The sequence below is a fragment of the Colletotrichum fructicola genome (assembly GCF_000319635.2).
Source record: "Colletotrichum fructicola Nara gc5 chromosome Unknown KSG_Nara_v1_contig02, whole genome shotgun sequence".
NCBI lineage: Eukaryota > Fungi > Ascomycota > Sordariomycetes > Glomerellales > Glomerellaceae > Colletotrichum > Colletotrichum fructicola.
Window position 1 is genome coordinate 4,247,423 of NW_027094052.1, and position 15,661 is coordinate 4,263,083.

The window sequence follows — 15,661 nt, forward strand, 5'->3', positions numbered from 1 at the left end:
CCAAGGAAACAGTTGCCAGCGGACATCTTGAGTCAAGGGAAGATAACTAAGCCAGGTTATGAGAGGCTTTGAATCTCCGTAAGTAGTTAAATGAGCAAAAACAACAACGTGGGAACCTAAACAGAAATACAAATCAAATGTAGCACGACCTGGTTTCGATCCAGGGACCTCTGGGTTATGAGCCCAGCGCTCTACCCCTGAGCTACCGTGCTTGCACTGTGTTGATAGCCTTCCCCGTTTCAACACATAGGTAGGCTTAGCTGGGACCTCTCTTCGACAACGTCTAATCCATGCAACTCAAACTTTACTCAACAGAAACTATTATACGCAAGTAGTATTTACTCTAGTTTAAATCATAAGATTAGATATTAATTATAAACTTTATTAATGCTTATCTTATTTCTCAGACTTGTGATTTGATAGTTTTTCATCACAGCTGTATGTTCAGCCTTAAAATATAACTAAGGTAGTTAGTCGGCTTAAAATGACTTCTCGCTGTTATCATCACATATCAATTTAGTAATATGAGAGCGAGCTAGTCAGACAGCTAGATTCTCTAAAAAATAGGGGTGACTGAGCATTAATCATAGATATAGTGTTTGCAGCAGCAATGCCACATTCTTGCACGTCGCACACCTCGTATAGACTATATTGGAGAAATGCATGATTGGCCAACGATGCTGACATGCAGTCGACTTTCCCTGTCCCTCATCTCTCAGCTTCCTATTCGGGCGGAAGGAAAATCAGGCTGGCTCTCAGCAGTCTGTTGTGAGACAAGACAGGTGTAAGTAGGCTTGGCTGAGCATCTCGTACGTGGCGCAGCATCGGATCAGGCTGTGACGGGAAACACGTATTGAAGGAGCTGCCTCCTCACCTTGCGTGTTTTTGCGTGGTTGTGTTGGAAAATCAGCAGCCTCAGTTGATACAAACATGAAGCCGTTCGATCGCGCCGCCAAAATACTTGGAGGCTTTTTTGCTCTCAGAGATGGATTCGTTCCTCTTCGATCTCCTTTTCCGGAGAGTTTTTCTTCTGAAGCTTCCATAAAGCTGTTCATCGCACGGAACCGAGCTTCGACACATTCGAAATGGCTCCCCTCCGGTTGGCGTAGGATGGCACTTCTCAATATCGGAATACTTACGTTCACGATGCTCTTCCTCTGAAGTATTCTTCTGATCTCGATCGCAAAAACCGACAGTTTCATGCAATCTTGGCGATTCTTCACAGCGGGCTGTGGAAGGACGACCGTCACCAATACAATGCTGCACTTGCTGATCAACATTTTCTCGAGTGTTATGCTTGCATCCTCAAACTTCTTCATGCAAGTTCTAAACGCACCAACTAGATCGGAGGTCGATGCTGCTCACGCTCAGGGTAGATGGGTCGATATTGGCGTGCCGTCTTGGCGAAATGCTTTCATTCTTTCACGCTTCAAACGGCTCGCGTGCCTGAGCTTACTGTTGACTTCGGTTCCTATTCATATGATCTTTAACAGTTCTTTGTTCAAGATCGACAAACGTATGGGAGATTTCCATGCAACTATCGCGACCGAGGCCTTCGCCGATGGTGGCTCTTACTTTCTCCCGGGCGTAAGCATGATCACCAGCGAACTCTATCGCGAAGGCAACAACAACGATACTGGCTGGAAACGTACATTCGAGGATGATTTTGGCGACACCTCTCTCCTGCCAAGTTTTCAAGATCTCGCCACCAACAATTTTTCAAAGCAAACAGCCAATATGTCGGAAGCGGCCACTCAAGTTTCGAACTGGGATAAGCTCGGATTGACAGACTGCCAAGGACTCTTTGGTCAATCGACATGTACCGGGTTGAACAACTATCGCAACCTTGTCATAGTTCTGAAGGGTTCTGGGTGGAAAAGATCCGAACTCTGGAATCTTTCGGCCAGTGGCGAGGAAGTGTGGCAACCCATAGTGCCTCGAGACGAGTCGAACAACCTATGGTTCAGTTCGCAATGCAACATGAGAGGTACCCTGTCGCAAAACGGCTATGCCAGCTGCAGCACCAACTGTGACATATTTTTCCAGTGGAGCAAATCGAAGGGTGACAGTCGAACATTTCTCAAACTTTCGGCTTGGTTCCCAGCGCACCATAACGAATCGAATTGGAACGAAACACTGTACTCTTCCGTTAAGAACGACTTCATGCTGGGTTTCAATTCGGGTGACTTCGAGCTGGATCACTGCCGAGCGGAGCCGAGAGACAACATGTGCAGCATTGCCCTCGCCAAGCCACTGCTTCTCGTTGTTGTTGTCTCGATTCTCGTTAAAATATCCACCTGTATCGTTGTAATGTTGGTTCTCGGCAACGAGGAACCGCTCGTCACCCTGGGCGATGCTGTGGCATCGTTCATCTCCATTGAACCCCGGCCGAAATTCGTGTCAGGTCTAATGACTCACAATATCGTCCAGGACAGAGAAAGAGACGGCACCATCTATGAGCCATTGGGACCTCGCAAATGGTTCAGAAGACAGCATCATAGGTCCCCAACTGTTTCCACAGGAGCTTGGGTCAAAGCCTATTGCCTATTCATTCCGGGGTTTATTGTGTTACTTTTCATCGTTGTGGGACAGTTTAATATAGATATATCGTGAGTATTAACGCTGCTTGACCAGTCCCCTAAGGATATCTTAACGACGAAAATAATTGCTTACTTTATCTAGAAAGTGGAATAACACGGAGAATGCTAAAGTTATGGCCCCTATAGGTCGTGGATCTATCCATTTCCTCACTATTATAGTGGCCAACATCCCGCAACTGTATCTTTCCTCTTGCTACTATGCGATCAACTCATTGATCACCCAAATGGAGATGGGGTGGGAGTGGAGTCAGTTCTCAATCAAGTATTCTCCGCTGCGAGTCACGAAACCCAAGCAAGTCTGCAAAATGAACCCTATAGATACCTTAAGTGTCTAACCTTCTAAAGAGGCCAGCAAACGTCCACATTCCGTCTTCAACTGCCATACAAACTCAGCATTCCTTTGATAGTCTGCAGTGTCTTGGTGCATTGGTTGCTTTCAAATGCGCTCTTCATAGTAGTGTCACAGGGGAGTAAGCAACCCCTCAGCGAAGTTAGTTGTACAAATTTGGTCTAACGTGTCAATGATAGCATATTATGTTCTAGGCCCTTCAGACTACACAACCGATCCTGAAAGTCTTCCGGATGACGCTGCAATAACCCTCGGTAGCTCGAGAGCGCACACACTGGTGTTGTTCCTCATCGGTATAACGATGATGATCTGTCCAACGATTCTTTCGAGACAGAAGCTGCCAGGGCAGATGCCAGTCGTTGGCTCTAATTCGATGGCGATTGCAGCTGCCTGTCGAGTCTCCCCGCTATCTCAAGTTCCCACGCACTCAAACGAAGAGAATACCACACAAGATACTGAGCTTAAAGAGCTTGTCTCAACCACAGGCGAGGGTGTCGAAGGTGTAAAGGGGGCAGGCACGCCGAAAACAATGATATACTTCCCGCTCAAGTGGGGCGAGGTCGAGATGCCCAAAAACTGGCACGACCAGCCGGAAGGGTGCCGGGAAACGGAGGGAGTAGGCCATCTCAGTTTTGGCACTGTCCTGGACAACCCCCGTCCTCCGAAGGAAGGTCGCCTTTATGTGTGATAAGTATAAAGGAGAGGTCAATCTAGGCCCTGGCCTTTTCTCGCGTCGCCCTTCTTTACAGATCAGATCGGCCAATGCTGACTCCTTCATCTTGCGTGGATGTTCCTAGATAAGTATCTGAACACAATGTACAAAATCTTGTGGAAAGAGGCCTCTAGGCTTCTGCGCTTTTGCGCCATATGGGAAATTTCCAGGTCGAAATCGGACTTGGTCAGGCCGGACGGGGTGATATTGGTGTTGCTACTACTATAACTCCACATCGCATCTTCACCGTAAGGCCACTGAACAGAACGCCAGAGGAGCTAGGCAGCTATAGGAGTAGATGATGTATGCGACAGACTGTTTGCGTTTGGTTCTTGTGACATATCGAAGTCAAGATCACAGCTGATGAGGCGTGACTGGAGATGGAATCAGAATCAGCCTGAAGCATCGAGAGTTTCCGGTATACCAGCTAAGAACACAAGAGGAATCGATCGTATATGTTCTCGTCAATGTTATGTCCGGGACTACCGTGCTTTGTCTTGAGTAGGCCCAGTCGTGTGGGATGAAAGTCCGCTAGCTGCAGAATAATCCATCAGCTTGCATGTGTGAAAGGCGGGACTTCAGTCGGTGATCCTGCCCTGTACTCATGCCTGTGCGGAAGAACTTGTGCAGCCCGGTGAGAGGCGGGTTGTGTGACGGTGTGATGGTGAACAAGACCCAGCACCGAAGTGTCAGATTCTAGCGCCGTCGGACTGGACAGTAGCCGTGATCCTTATTGACTAGTCTGCGATCTGGTTTGTCAGTATCAATGAGGAAGAAATGGACATGCTGCATCGGGGAAGGTCGTTGATAAATTGTCCTACAATGACTTGACCTCACGTCATCCCCGGACATACGAGTAGCCAGGTTCGCAAGGACTTAAGACACCCCTTGGTGAATGACCTACTTGCCGATGGACTTCAACTACAGCCCTAGAGATCTCGACTAGGCATGGTAAAGTTGCTATAGGGCTCACGGTTGATGTGCTTGGAAGATCTGGTGAAAACAAGCAGAGAAATCAGACCGCATCTTCGGAAGCATCGAATATGACAAATAGTCTACGTGAACATGCCAAGCTGCAATACCCCAACAGAGGCCGCCGAGCCCGATAGGCGCCGAACACGCCTGCTGTGCCATGATCCTAGAAATTGGCGACGAAGAATATAGAAGAAACAGTTTCCATGTACCACCACGTGGCCGTAGACGTGGGACCCCGGAATGTCACTGATCCGCGAGGCGTTGACGATCATGAATGGAGGTTGGCCGGGTCGCGGGCCAGGGCCTGGCGATCCTCCCATGCGGATGGAATTATTGTCGACCGGACAATGCCAAGCTTTTTTGTTTCGTTTGTCAAAGAGGATGAAAGTTGGGACGAACCGACGGCTGCTCTCCCGTCGCTTGTTTTATTTTTAGGCGGCAATGGGAAAAACAAGCGCGCTGAAGGTGGTGTGCCGTGGGCTTGCATTGGCCCTGCAGAGGCCCAACACAGCCTCTGGATGCCCGGATTGACGCTCTCCGGGCGACCAAAGAGCCAATCAGAAAACGGGCGCACCCCAGCCCACCTTCTGTTCTAAGAAAGTTTACTCCTCCTCCCCCAAGCCCCCCATACGCAAAGTGGTCAAGGCCCGTAGTCTCGGGACTTCATCCGTCGACTGACCAATCCGCGCAGAGACAGCCCGGCCGGCCCTATGGTTTTCTGCAGGATTTCGACTTTTGTAAAGAGCAAGACCAATGACTCCAGCCTAGCGCTGACGGGTAGACCGGCTCCAGCAAGGCTTCCATCTGGTCGGAGTACACCACTCCCAGGAGGAACTGAATAGCTACGCCGCGTGCCATGTTGGCACATTCCCACGTCTTGCTCACTGCCCGCTGTATGGTGAGATGGCGGTCGGGTGCGTTCGTTGCCGTTGCTGACTCCGTCCCCCAGCCATGCTTGGGAGGCCGGGACCTTAGTGACGATGGATGATTTGGGTCCAAAATAGAGTACATCCACCAAGAATACATGGCAGCCTGTTCCTGAATACAGATTCAAGCAGGCGAGCATCACAGTATATAACAAAGCGTCATATCCCGAGTTCATGATACCTTCTCTTGCATCTCATCTCGCATCCACATCTTCACAGTTTCCTATCTGCTCCATTTCCTTGTTTCCTAGAGTCTGTCATCTCAGCTTTACACCAACCTAATACAAGTCATCCAATACACACGCAATAATCAAGATGCTCTTCACTCAGACCGCCGCCGCCGCCATCCTGGCTTTCGCCTCTTCCGCTCTCGCCGGACCCATCAGCACTCGCGATACCACCCCGGCTCTGAGCTTGACCCAACAGCTGTTCCTCGCTGATACGTGAGTCCTACAATACAACAACATCAAGCCTGAGCATCAAACTAACGAGAACAGCGCTGCCGACCGCTTCAAGCTCCTCCCGGATGACAAGCAGTTCGTCTTCGACTTCAACCAGAAGCAAGCCAACCCCGGAAAGGGTGGTGAGCTCGTCGCTGCCAACCGCAAGACATTCCCCGCCCTCGTCAGCACCGGAGCCGGCATGGTAAGTTCCCCCCGATACTCCCAGATCTTCCAACAACAAAGCTGACGACTCTTGAAGGCTGTCGGACGGGTCAAGCCCTGCGGCATGAACACCCTCCACGTCCACCCCCGATCCGTTGAGCTCCAGATCGTCACCGAGGGCCGCCTCATCACCGAGATGGCGCCCGAGAACGGCGTCCTCGCGGCCGACGGCAAGACCCGCCGCATCATCCGCACCGAGCTCAGCCCCTACATGATGACCCCCTTCTACCAGGGCTCCGTCCACAGCCAGTTCAACCCGGACTGCACCGACGCCATCTTCGTCGCCAGCTTCACCTCGGAGGACTTTGGCACCGGCCAGATCGCCGACGAGACCTTTGCCTTTAGCGACGATCTCATCGCTGCTACCTTTGGCCAGAGCATTGACGGCGAGGATATCGAGATGGTCCGCGCTGCTATTCCTGCCAGCATCGCCCTTGGTGTCGATGCGTGCTTGAAGAAGTGCAACATCAAGAAGCGTGAGATTTAAGGGGGTGACGTGGGACGTGGGATGTATATAACTTGCTACAAACGGGATTGGGATTGTGAGGGCATAGCGAGGGGCATGCATGGCATACTTCATGATGGCATTGGGCGGGAGCGCATCTGATTTGGCTTGGGTCGTGAGCATTGGGCAGGCGTTCTTGGCATTGGGTCATCTTCACTGGTTCTGTTCTTTGTTTGAATACTTTGAAAAATCACATACATGACGTTTAAAAATCTTTAAGAAACATATCATCTCTTCGCGAATACTGCCACAGCTGCGGCTTCTGTAATTGCTGTTGCCGCCTCTAACACTGCGACCTCTGTCCTTGTTCCCAACCCCCTTTCCAGCCTTGTGTAACTTGTAGAGACTGCCTAATTTTCCTGTGCTGGGGCGACTACTTTTCCTGCGGGTTAATATGTACTATATAGAGCAAGTATTGATGTCGTCGTCGTCGTCGCCGTCGTCGCTATCGTCACCGTCCGTTATTATCGTTCGTCGCTATTGTTAATTCTATCCGCTTTACTCCTACCATCCTCAGTCGGAGGAACCCGATAAACAGAAAATACAGTTTCTTTAGCACAGGGAAAATAGACGGCCTCTACGTATGACCTATATCCTAAAGCTTACTTGACTTACAAAGTTGGAGCCCCGGTAACAAAAGGCCACAGGCAAATTCATTGCTGTGTACTGTGTATGAATCAAAGTCTGAGCACCAGTGCTTTCGCTTTGATATTGCACAATGAAAACTGCGGTCTTCTTGAAAAGTTAATGCCTCTCAGATAAGCCCAGGAGGAGAAGAGGGACCAAAAGTCTCCATAGCTTCGTGGTTCCCGTCATGTAAGTCAGACGCATTCCTCGGCTGGTCCAGAATGGGTCTACGCGTGCCACCAGATGAACGAAAGGCAACGTGATCTAACAACAAGACGCTCTCATTGGGTCATGGGCGATAACGTCGATGGAGCAGAAGCAAACATCGCGGCCCCCGGATCTCAAACCTAGTTGCTATTACACAACTTGTCCCCAGAAGAATAGTCGATGAATAGAGATGAAGCCTCAAGAAAAGAAATCGCACATGCTCAACACGAGATTAGCAACTCAAGACACAGAAAGCTTGTGTTCAACCAGGCTCCACACGTCCAATCTCTTCGGTAGCGTTCCTGCCTTCTGCCAGAGATGCCGTCCCAACAATTCTCTATGTATCCCTTGAAATAGTCGGCTTCTCCACGCGCAAATGGGTGCAATTGTGTTTTGCCCGGTCTCTCCAGGTTTCTCTCGAGGGAAACAGCACTAACCTGACTTGGTCATCACATCGTTTTTACTTACATCTCGAATCTGACAGAATGACACAAGCCACCAAGGCCATGGAAGGCCGGTACTGAACGTGTATGCATGGGTGGACGCTCATCGTGAATGGGATGTAGCGAAGCCACAATGACGCATGCCAAGGTCGTTCCAGCGGCAGGAAATGAATTTGTGGCCTAGCGGCGTCTGTTGCTAGCAGTATTCACTTGGTGTTCTGCGCCAATATCGCGGACAGGGACGGCAGCCCGATGCTCAACAGTCTCCTCGCAACGTTTCCTAGATTTTGTCACAATTACCGTGAAGATGCTTTCATGAATCCACAGTATATGGCAGCTTGGAGAAGTTCACCTAGATGCAGACCTTGATAGAAGGCCTCAGGTGCCAGATGAGCCTCCTTCCATCCAGCGGACCCTTAGTGAAGCTGAAGTTATCCATTATCTACACGGAGCCGAAACTACAGCGTCTAGGTGACAAGCGTTGTTGGCCGTGCGATGACCGCAAGCTCAGAGATATTCTCTACGTCACAAAGTATGTCAAATCAAGACTGATCAGTTGGTGCTTGGCGCGGGGACGCGATGCCCCAGTCTCATTTAAGAGAGCGAGGATTAAGGCGGGCATGGCGTGACCTAGCCTGTTCGCGGCCCTTCGGAAGACCTAGCGCCTCAAGAATTGTCATCAGAAACTGCGAATGATCATCAATCAGTAATTGCGCTGTCAGCCTTGTGCGGGCTATTGGAAAATCCTTTCAGTCGAACAGAAGACCGTTGAGGACGTCGACTCCGGAGCGCCAACCATTGGCATGTCGCAATCTGGGACAGCTACACAGACGATGCCCACGATTTGAGTATGCGAGCATGGGAGATTCAAATCGCGGGCGCGTCTAAAGGGTCTGGCGTGGAGGTTTGGCTAGGCCGACTTGGGCACAGCTCGCTGGAGCGCAATTTCCTGCTCTGGCGATGGTGGCATCTGGCACCCCGGATCTCTCGCACGGCCAGCAAAGATGATAGATCGCATCCGCTTGCTGGCTGACAGTTGCTCCGGCGTTGGCTCGTTCACCTTGCCCGAGTCAACGAGACCGGGGCTGGAGAATCGTCGGAGAGAAAGAAAGCTCGGTCGCTTTCCTGGGCAAACGGCACGTGGGTTCTCACCAGTTGAGGGTCCTGGGACATGAGGCTCATGCAACATGTCCACTTGCCAGGATGGTCGGAACGCCCTTGCGAAGATGTGCAGTTGTGCTCGACAAGGCTCTCGCAAAGGGAAGCAAGCCCGAGGATTTTGAGGGGGAACCCGGATAGTTAAGGAGGTAAGCCGCAGGCGAAGTTGAAAAGGGTAAGAGCGTTTCGGTCTGTGGTTCAAGCCTGGAGGCGAGCGGTGCAGGGCCGACTCGACGTTGGAGTAAGGAAGTTAGGCGTTGGCTTTGGCTATTGGGGGCTTGAATCTTGATAGGAGAATCGGTCCACGGAAGGGGAGGAGGCGTCGTTTAGGCCTCGGCATGGTGGGGCATGTTCCAGATATCGTGAGCTGCGCTTCCAGAAGGAGAAGGCAAGACCGCTGGATCATGGCGTCGGTGTTGAAGAAGGCGTTGCTCCGCATTCCGCACTTTTGCATTCCAGCACGGCGAGAAATTCGGTCCAGGAGAAGAGTGCGAGATTCATGCAACCCTGCGAGGGAGGCGACCCATTCGTCGCACTATCGTGTGTTTTGGTGGTCAATTCAGGAGGTCGCAGCGACAACGGGACGGAGTGTGGGAGTCTGTAGTCGGGGTCGTGGTGCTCAGGGGAGAGCGAAAATTTCGTCGAAAAGCGGCAAAGCTGAGCCTGTCGGCCGAGTCGACTGCGACATTGTTTGCTCAAGTCGCACGTGGAATTAAGCTTGATGGATAAGATTGGATGACAGGTTCGCGTGTGACATTGCGACCGGCGCTTCTCATCAACTCTTTGAATGGGCGACTGCCAATTTGTCACTCGTCTGCACGCTTTCTCTCGATCGAGGACGGCGCGGAGAGGCTCATCTGGAGGATTGCCCAATGTGGAAACGTCCCCTCGCCGGTCGACCAGCCGGCGCCTCCTGCCCCCTGGCCGTGTGTGTGCGTTTGTCTGCTGTCGAGTCTGGAGTTGTAACTTGTCAGTCGCGCGCTGGTCAAACTCAATGGGCGCCTCGTTCAGCCATTTTCCAACGGCAAGGGCAACCGCGACACCATTGGGAGGTGCTTGGCCAATGAGAAGCGGTACCTGCGTCAATTTATGCATGACCTCACAGGTAATGTGCGGAAATGCAGCACTTATGCAGGAACTGGGCAACGGTGGAGGTCAACACTAAGAACCGACCAACCGTCAGCCTCCCCGTTGGGCTGGGCCTGTGCTTCTCATTTCGTTTGGCCCCAGACGTCTTAATCGCGCGTTGCCTCCCATTGGCTCCTGCGCGGAACAAGTCAAGCTTTGCCGAGATGACGGCCGAGTCTGATTGGCGAGTGCACCCAAACTCCAGCACCCCCGTCGTTTTCATTTCCCCCCGGGCCTCGCATCCTTGAACATCGCAAGGCCCAGTCCGCTCCAATTCGTCCATCGTCGGCCAAGCCAGTGCAAGCCTCTGCCTCACCCCGGCCGTCACCACCGCCCAATGTCGCCATGACCAGCCGGAATCCTTGGGCGCGCCCCTCAATGCCCTGGTCAAACCAGTGGCTCTCTCGCAGCCCTCTCTCCTCTTGCGGCCAACAGGGGGCAGATCGCGCAAGGATCTTTGGACTGGCTTTTCGCAAATGCCTGTCAACGGCCTGCTGCACCGCACCAATCGCCCCGGGCACACTCGAGCACGATTCCCGCCCCAGATGATTGTTGCTCGTTCATTTCATCGTCGGCCCATCCTGCCACCTCCACCCTCGAGAGTTCTCCTCTTCCCTTCTCTTGTCCTTGCACCGCATCCTTACGCCTTGCCCAGTCTCCGTTTTGAGACGTTCCGCTCTTTTCACCGACATTCGCTTGAGCCTTTTCGCTTTCTTCCGACTCACGCTCGTTACCGAATCAACAACACGCGCGCGCCGCCGCTGCTCACTACGCCTTGCTTCCATGTTATAGCATTGAGTCCGGACAACTACTCAACAGGCCGCCGCTGTTCACAACTTCACGCGACGCACGCCCTGCTGGACCGAGACTTGGCTCTTTGAATTGTTGGAGGACTTCACGACAACTCGCGACGAGACCCCGCTTCCGAGATGAAGCTCACTACGATTCAGGCCGCCGTTGGCTCGGCCATTGTGTTGCTGTCCGCTCAGCCGGCCATCGCCCACGACTCTTCCCATCGCCATCTTCACAAGGCGCGGCCCGCCGTTAGCCCTGCTGAAAACGTCGAGCAGCTTGTTGAGAGGGAAGTCATCAAGAGGACATCCGACGGCAAGGCCATCTGCAGCCTTCCCAGCGACTCTAGCTTGGTCAAGGTTCCCGGCGCTCAGAACAATGGCTTTGCCATGAGTCCCGACCAAGTCTGCACCGAAGGATCCTACTGCCCTATCGCTTGCAAGCCTGGCATGGTCATGGCACAATGGGACCCGAAGTCGTCCTACACTTACCCTTCCTCCATGGTGAGACTGTCTCGGGTATTCTTACTAAGTTCCAGTCGCTGACCAACACAGAACGGCGGTCTTTACTGCGGTTCCGATGGAAAGGCCACCAAGCCGATCAAGGACGCTCCTTACTGCGTTGAAGGTGCCGGCAGTGTTGAGGTCTACAACAAGTGCGGCAAGACCTTGTCCTTCTGCCAGACCGTCCTGCCTGGTAACGAGGCCATGCTTATCCCCAGCGTCATTGACAAGTCTATCACTCTGGCTGTTCCCGACCCCAGCTACTGGTGCAGCACCGCTGCTCAGTAAGTGACCTTTGATTGTCGCGAAAAGAGTCTCTTTACTAACTTTAATAGCTACTACATCAACCCTCCCGGTGTCACCGATGAGGGCTGCATTTGGGGTGATGAGTCCAAGGCAGTTGGTAACTGGGCTGCTTACGTTGCCGGTGCCAACATGGACAGCCAGGGCCGTACTTTCGTTACTCTCGGCTACAACCCCATCTGGGAGGGCTCCTCGTTGAAGAACACGAAGCCTACCTACGGCGTCAAGATTGAGTGCCCCGATGGTGGCTGCAACGGCGTTCCCTGCGCCATTGATCCCTCTTCCAACGCCATTGGCACGGTTACCAGCAACCAGGTCGGCACCGGCGCTGGCAATGCCAACTACTGCGTTGCCACCGTTCCCAAGGGCCAGAAGGCTCGCATCATTGTATTCCCCCTTGATGGTTCTGGCGGCGATGACTCCTCCTCCGACGACAAGAAGGATGACAAGAAGGACGACAAGGTTGAGATCAAGGTCGCCAAGTCCACGCCCTCGCCGACTCCCACTCCTACCCCCACTCCTACTCCGACCCCGACCCCGACACCGACGCCGTCTTCTTCTGCTGCCCCGACTTCGAGCAGCTCTAGCGCCAAGAAGTCCAGCTCTGCGTCGTCTGCCTCGGCAACCCCGACTCCCACTGTTATCCCTGGTATGTTCCACGAGAACGACACGGACACGACCACTACGTCTTCCAAAGACACCAAGATGACCACCCTTGAGCCCACCGCCGCTTCCACGACTGAAGAGGCGGTCCCCGCGACCACCTCCAAGGAGAACGAAGGCGTCAGACAAGGTGGTGGGGCCATCGCCGGCCTCATCATTGCGTTCGTCGCAGCCACTTTCCTGTACTGATTGTCACTTGACTTCGGTAGCATCTATTCGCTTCGCACCAGCCAGCAGCAGCTCGTTCTTCTCTTCAAAGTCTTTTGCTTGCCGATATGACGCAGCGCCGTCCTTATGCTGCTACTCACCGACCTCGACGTCTCGGACACAGCCCGCTCGGTCGGATATATCTTCACGCTCAAGGGCAAGCACGCTTGCCACGTACCCTTCTCGCTGCTGGCAATTCTTCGCTTCGTCCGTCGCTCACGAACACGCGGCAAATCTTTACATACACGCCGGTAGCAGATGGCGCCTTCATCTTTTGGACGTATTATATCAAATCTCCCGCGATGATTTCGCGGCAGTTTAGTGTTTATTGTTTTAGCAACATCGCGTCTATGGCGCGAGCTGGCGAAGCATTCTTCCGGGTTCAGTCACCTGGCCTCTCTTCAAACGGAGGCATTTACACTTTTGGATCGGCTTGCTTCTCATCTATACCCATTTACGTACGCATTATTTTTTGTTATTTATTATTATTTGAGGACATGTGGAGGAAGAGGATATGATATGGAAACATTAGTCATGACATGACGGGGTTGGGGGACCGGAAAATCCTATTCTTCAGGGGGAGACTTTTGTAAGATGACTGGCTTGGGGTCAGACGTTGGAGGTGAGATGATGTTGAGGATGGGACACGACGACGCGCGCGCGCGCGTGTGTGTGTGTGGAATCTACACCGCCTTGGTCCGTCTTTTCGACTCTTTCGTCGGATGGAGGATCCCGGTAGCAAGACCCTGCCTTATGATGGGCAATCAAATGAAAGATTCAGAATCAACTATTTCCGGTCTTGCTTCAAACGGTGCCGTGACTGCTCCCTGTCTCCCAGGCATGTCATATCGCCATTGGTCCGTAAAAGTGGTAATATCAACTGGGTATCATTATTCTGCAGCTATCCTATGCCTTCGACACTGTTTCTGTGTCTAACCCTTGACCCAACCTGGAACGTCGTCCAGGTCAACTTCCTCCTCGTACTGTCTCTCCTTGATCGCGGTCCACGGTGCCGGCCACCCCGCCAGCGTCGGACTCTTCTTCGTGGCACCCATGACTGCAAACCGTCCCTGCGAATGCGCAATGTACCCATGCATGAAGCCCAACTGGATCAGAGTCGCAACATTCATCTCGACGTCGTCCATCTCAACGGGGCTGTTCCCCCACACCAGCCCCTCGTTCGGCCGCAGCTTCTTCGGTCCCCCGGGCGGCGGGACGAGAGTCGACGACGCGTCGTGGGAGACGGCCTTCATAAACGCCGGCGTGGCGTTGGAAGGGCGCTGGTGCTTGGAGGGGATGTAGCCTTCTAGCCTGCGCTGGAGGTACGTCGCCGTGGTGTGCAGGTCCGCGAGGTCCAGTGTTGCCGCCCGGCGGGAGGGTGCTGCCGCCGCGTTAGGGTTCGTGTCGTCGGGCCCTGGGGCGTATGTGAGGAGGAAGGTCTTGCGCGCGAGGGAGCGCCACAGGAGGGGCCGGAGGCGGTGTGTGAGCACCAGCAGCAAGCCCTTGTCGAACAGCCACTTCTCGTGGATGGCGAGCGCGTTTTGGAAGAGGACGAAGTCGCCTCTGCGGATCGCCTGGGATAGGGGGTGGAAGATCGGGGCGAGGGTGGCGGACTCTGGGCGTGAGAGGAGGACCTTGGAGGGCAGGCGACCGAGGAGAAGGTTGCAGGGGATGAGGTAGCTGAGCACCAGGCAGCGGTGTGATGTCAACGCGGGCGGGATTTGGAGGTAGGCCTCTTCGAGGCAGAGAGCTGCGCGGACAAAGTGGCAGTTTGCAAGGTTGAAGCGGCCGAGGTAGTAGAGGAAGGTGACGCGCTGGGCTGCCGGGTAGAGGGACAGAGGCGGGGAGTTTGTGGAGATGTTTGTGAAGATTTGCTTTGCGAGGTGAGTTCTCCGGCACTGTATATCGTTAGAATCTGGTCACCGGCGATATGTCGAAGCTGGCTTACGGCAAAGAGAAGTTTGAGCACGAGGTTGGCGAACATGTAAACGCCAACCTTCTTCCCCTCGGGCTTGCTGTAACGGGTGCTGGAACGGTCTGTCAGGCAGGTGGTGAAGATCTTTTGGATGATCTCAGCCGACGTCTCGGCGATGGACTTGCGGTCGTCTGCGTCGACGTTGCGGATTTGACGGGTTAGGTCAGGACGCTTGCTGAGCATCATGGTGAGGCGCGATAGGGACTCGCACAGCGACATTGCCGTTTTGAGGAGCATGCCACCATAGGTTGGGTGGGCGAAGGCGGTGCTGCAGGAGCTGGGTGAACGTGTCAATGACTACCCTCAATGCAAGCTGGACACACACTCACTTGACCAGCCCGCTCAGCAGGGTATGTGCGCCGAGCAGATCGTCGTAGTCGACATCGCGCCAGAAGAGCATATAGTCCTTCATGAACGTGATGAAGCCCGGCCACGGCGAGCCCTGGCCTTCCGGCACGTCGTCCTCTTCCGGTAGACATTTTTCAATCGTATCTTCGAGTCCGCTTCCCGAACGGAACTGGTTGCGCAGCTCGGCCGCGAGTTGGTGATACTGTTGATGCGCGTTCGGCTCAACCTGGAGCCAATTGCGGAGTTCGTCGCTGTTTTGGGCGCGCACAAATGTGCGAATCTGAGTAAGGAATTGTAATAGAAGCGCCATGGTGGTGCCTCCCGTGTTGAGATGCTGGAAGTGGGATGAATGGGGAGATGCTGGACGGTGAGGAAGCGATTATGAGCTTGGGGCATGCGATGAGAGCTCGTCGGTGGTCAAGGTAAGGTGTGAGGTGGGTTCTTCGGTGAGTGGGAGCAGGGGTGTGGCGCTCGGTGAGAGAGACTGGCGTTGCCCCGCCAGGATGGTACCGCGTCTACATCCAGAGCATCTTCACCTCATCACTTTCTACGCAGTCTTTCAAATTGTCTCACAG

The 15,661-nt window shown here is 53.3% G+C and overlaps 4 protein-coding genes across 4 annotated transcripts; 3 read left to right on the forward strand and 1 right to left on the reverse strand.

Moving 5' to 3' along the window:
- Nucleotides 1-1,257: 1,257 nt before the first annotated feature.
- On the forward strand, nt 1,258-3,637 carry CGGC5_v003932 (uncharacterized protein; the record flags this gene model as incomplete). Its single annotated transcript, XM_066151205.1, has 4 exons — nt 1,258-2,609; nt 2,683-2,846; nt 3,056-3,070; nt 3,129-3,637. 4 exons carry the CDS (start codon nt 1,258-1,260, stop codon nt 3,635-3,637), a joined length of 2,040 nt encoding a protein of 679 aa, XP_066009604.1.
- Nucleotides 3,638-5,877: 2,240 nt separating this feature from the next.
- SR1A-1 (Spherulin-1A) lies at nt 5,878-6,714 on the forward strand (the record flags this gene model as incomplete). Its single annotated transcript, XM_032033275.1, has 3 exons — nt 5,878-6,005; nt 6,060-6,207; nt 6,265-6,714. 3 exons carry the CDS (start codon nt 5,878-5,880, stop codon nt 6,712-6,714), a joined length of 726 nt encoding a protein of 241 aa, XP_031887757.1.
- A 4,510-nt stretch (nt 6,715-11,224) lies between these two features.
- adg3 (putative secreted beta-glucosidase adg3) lies at nt 11,225-12,745 on the forward strand (the record flags this gene model as incomplete). Its single annotated transcript, XM_032033273.1, has 3 exons — nt 11,225-11,590; nt 11,642-11,874; nt 11,926-12,745. 3 exons carry the CDS (start codon nt 11,225-11,227, stop codon nt 12,743-12,745), a joined length of 1,419 nt encoding a protein of 472 aa, XP_031887588.1.
- A 950-nt stretch (nt 12,746-13,695) lies between these two features.
- On the reverse strand, nt 13,696-15,396 carry CGGC5_v003935 (PCI domain-containing protein; the record flags this gene model as incomplete). Its single annotated transcript, XM_032033272.1, has 3 exons — nt 13,696-14,661; nt 14,712-15,015; nt 15,068-15,396. 3 exons carry the CDS (start codon nt 15,394-15,396, stop codon nt 13,696-13,698), a joined length of 1,599 nt encoding a protein of 532 aa, XP_031887587.1.
- Between the last annotated feature and the right edge of the window lie 265 nt (nt 15,397-15,661).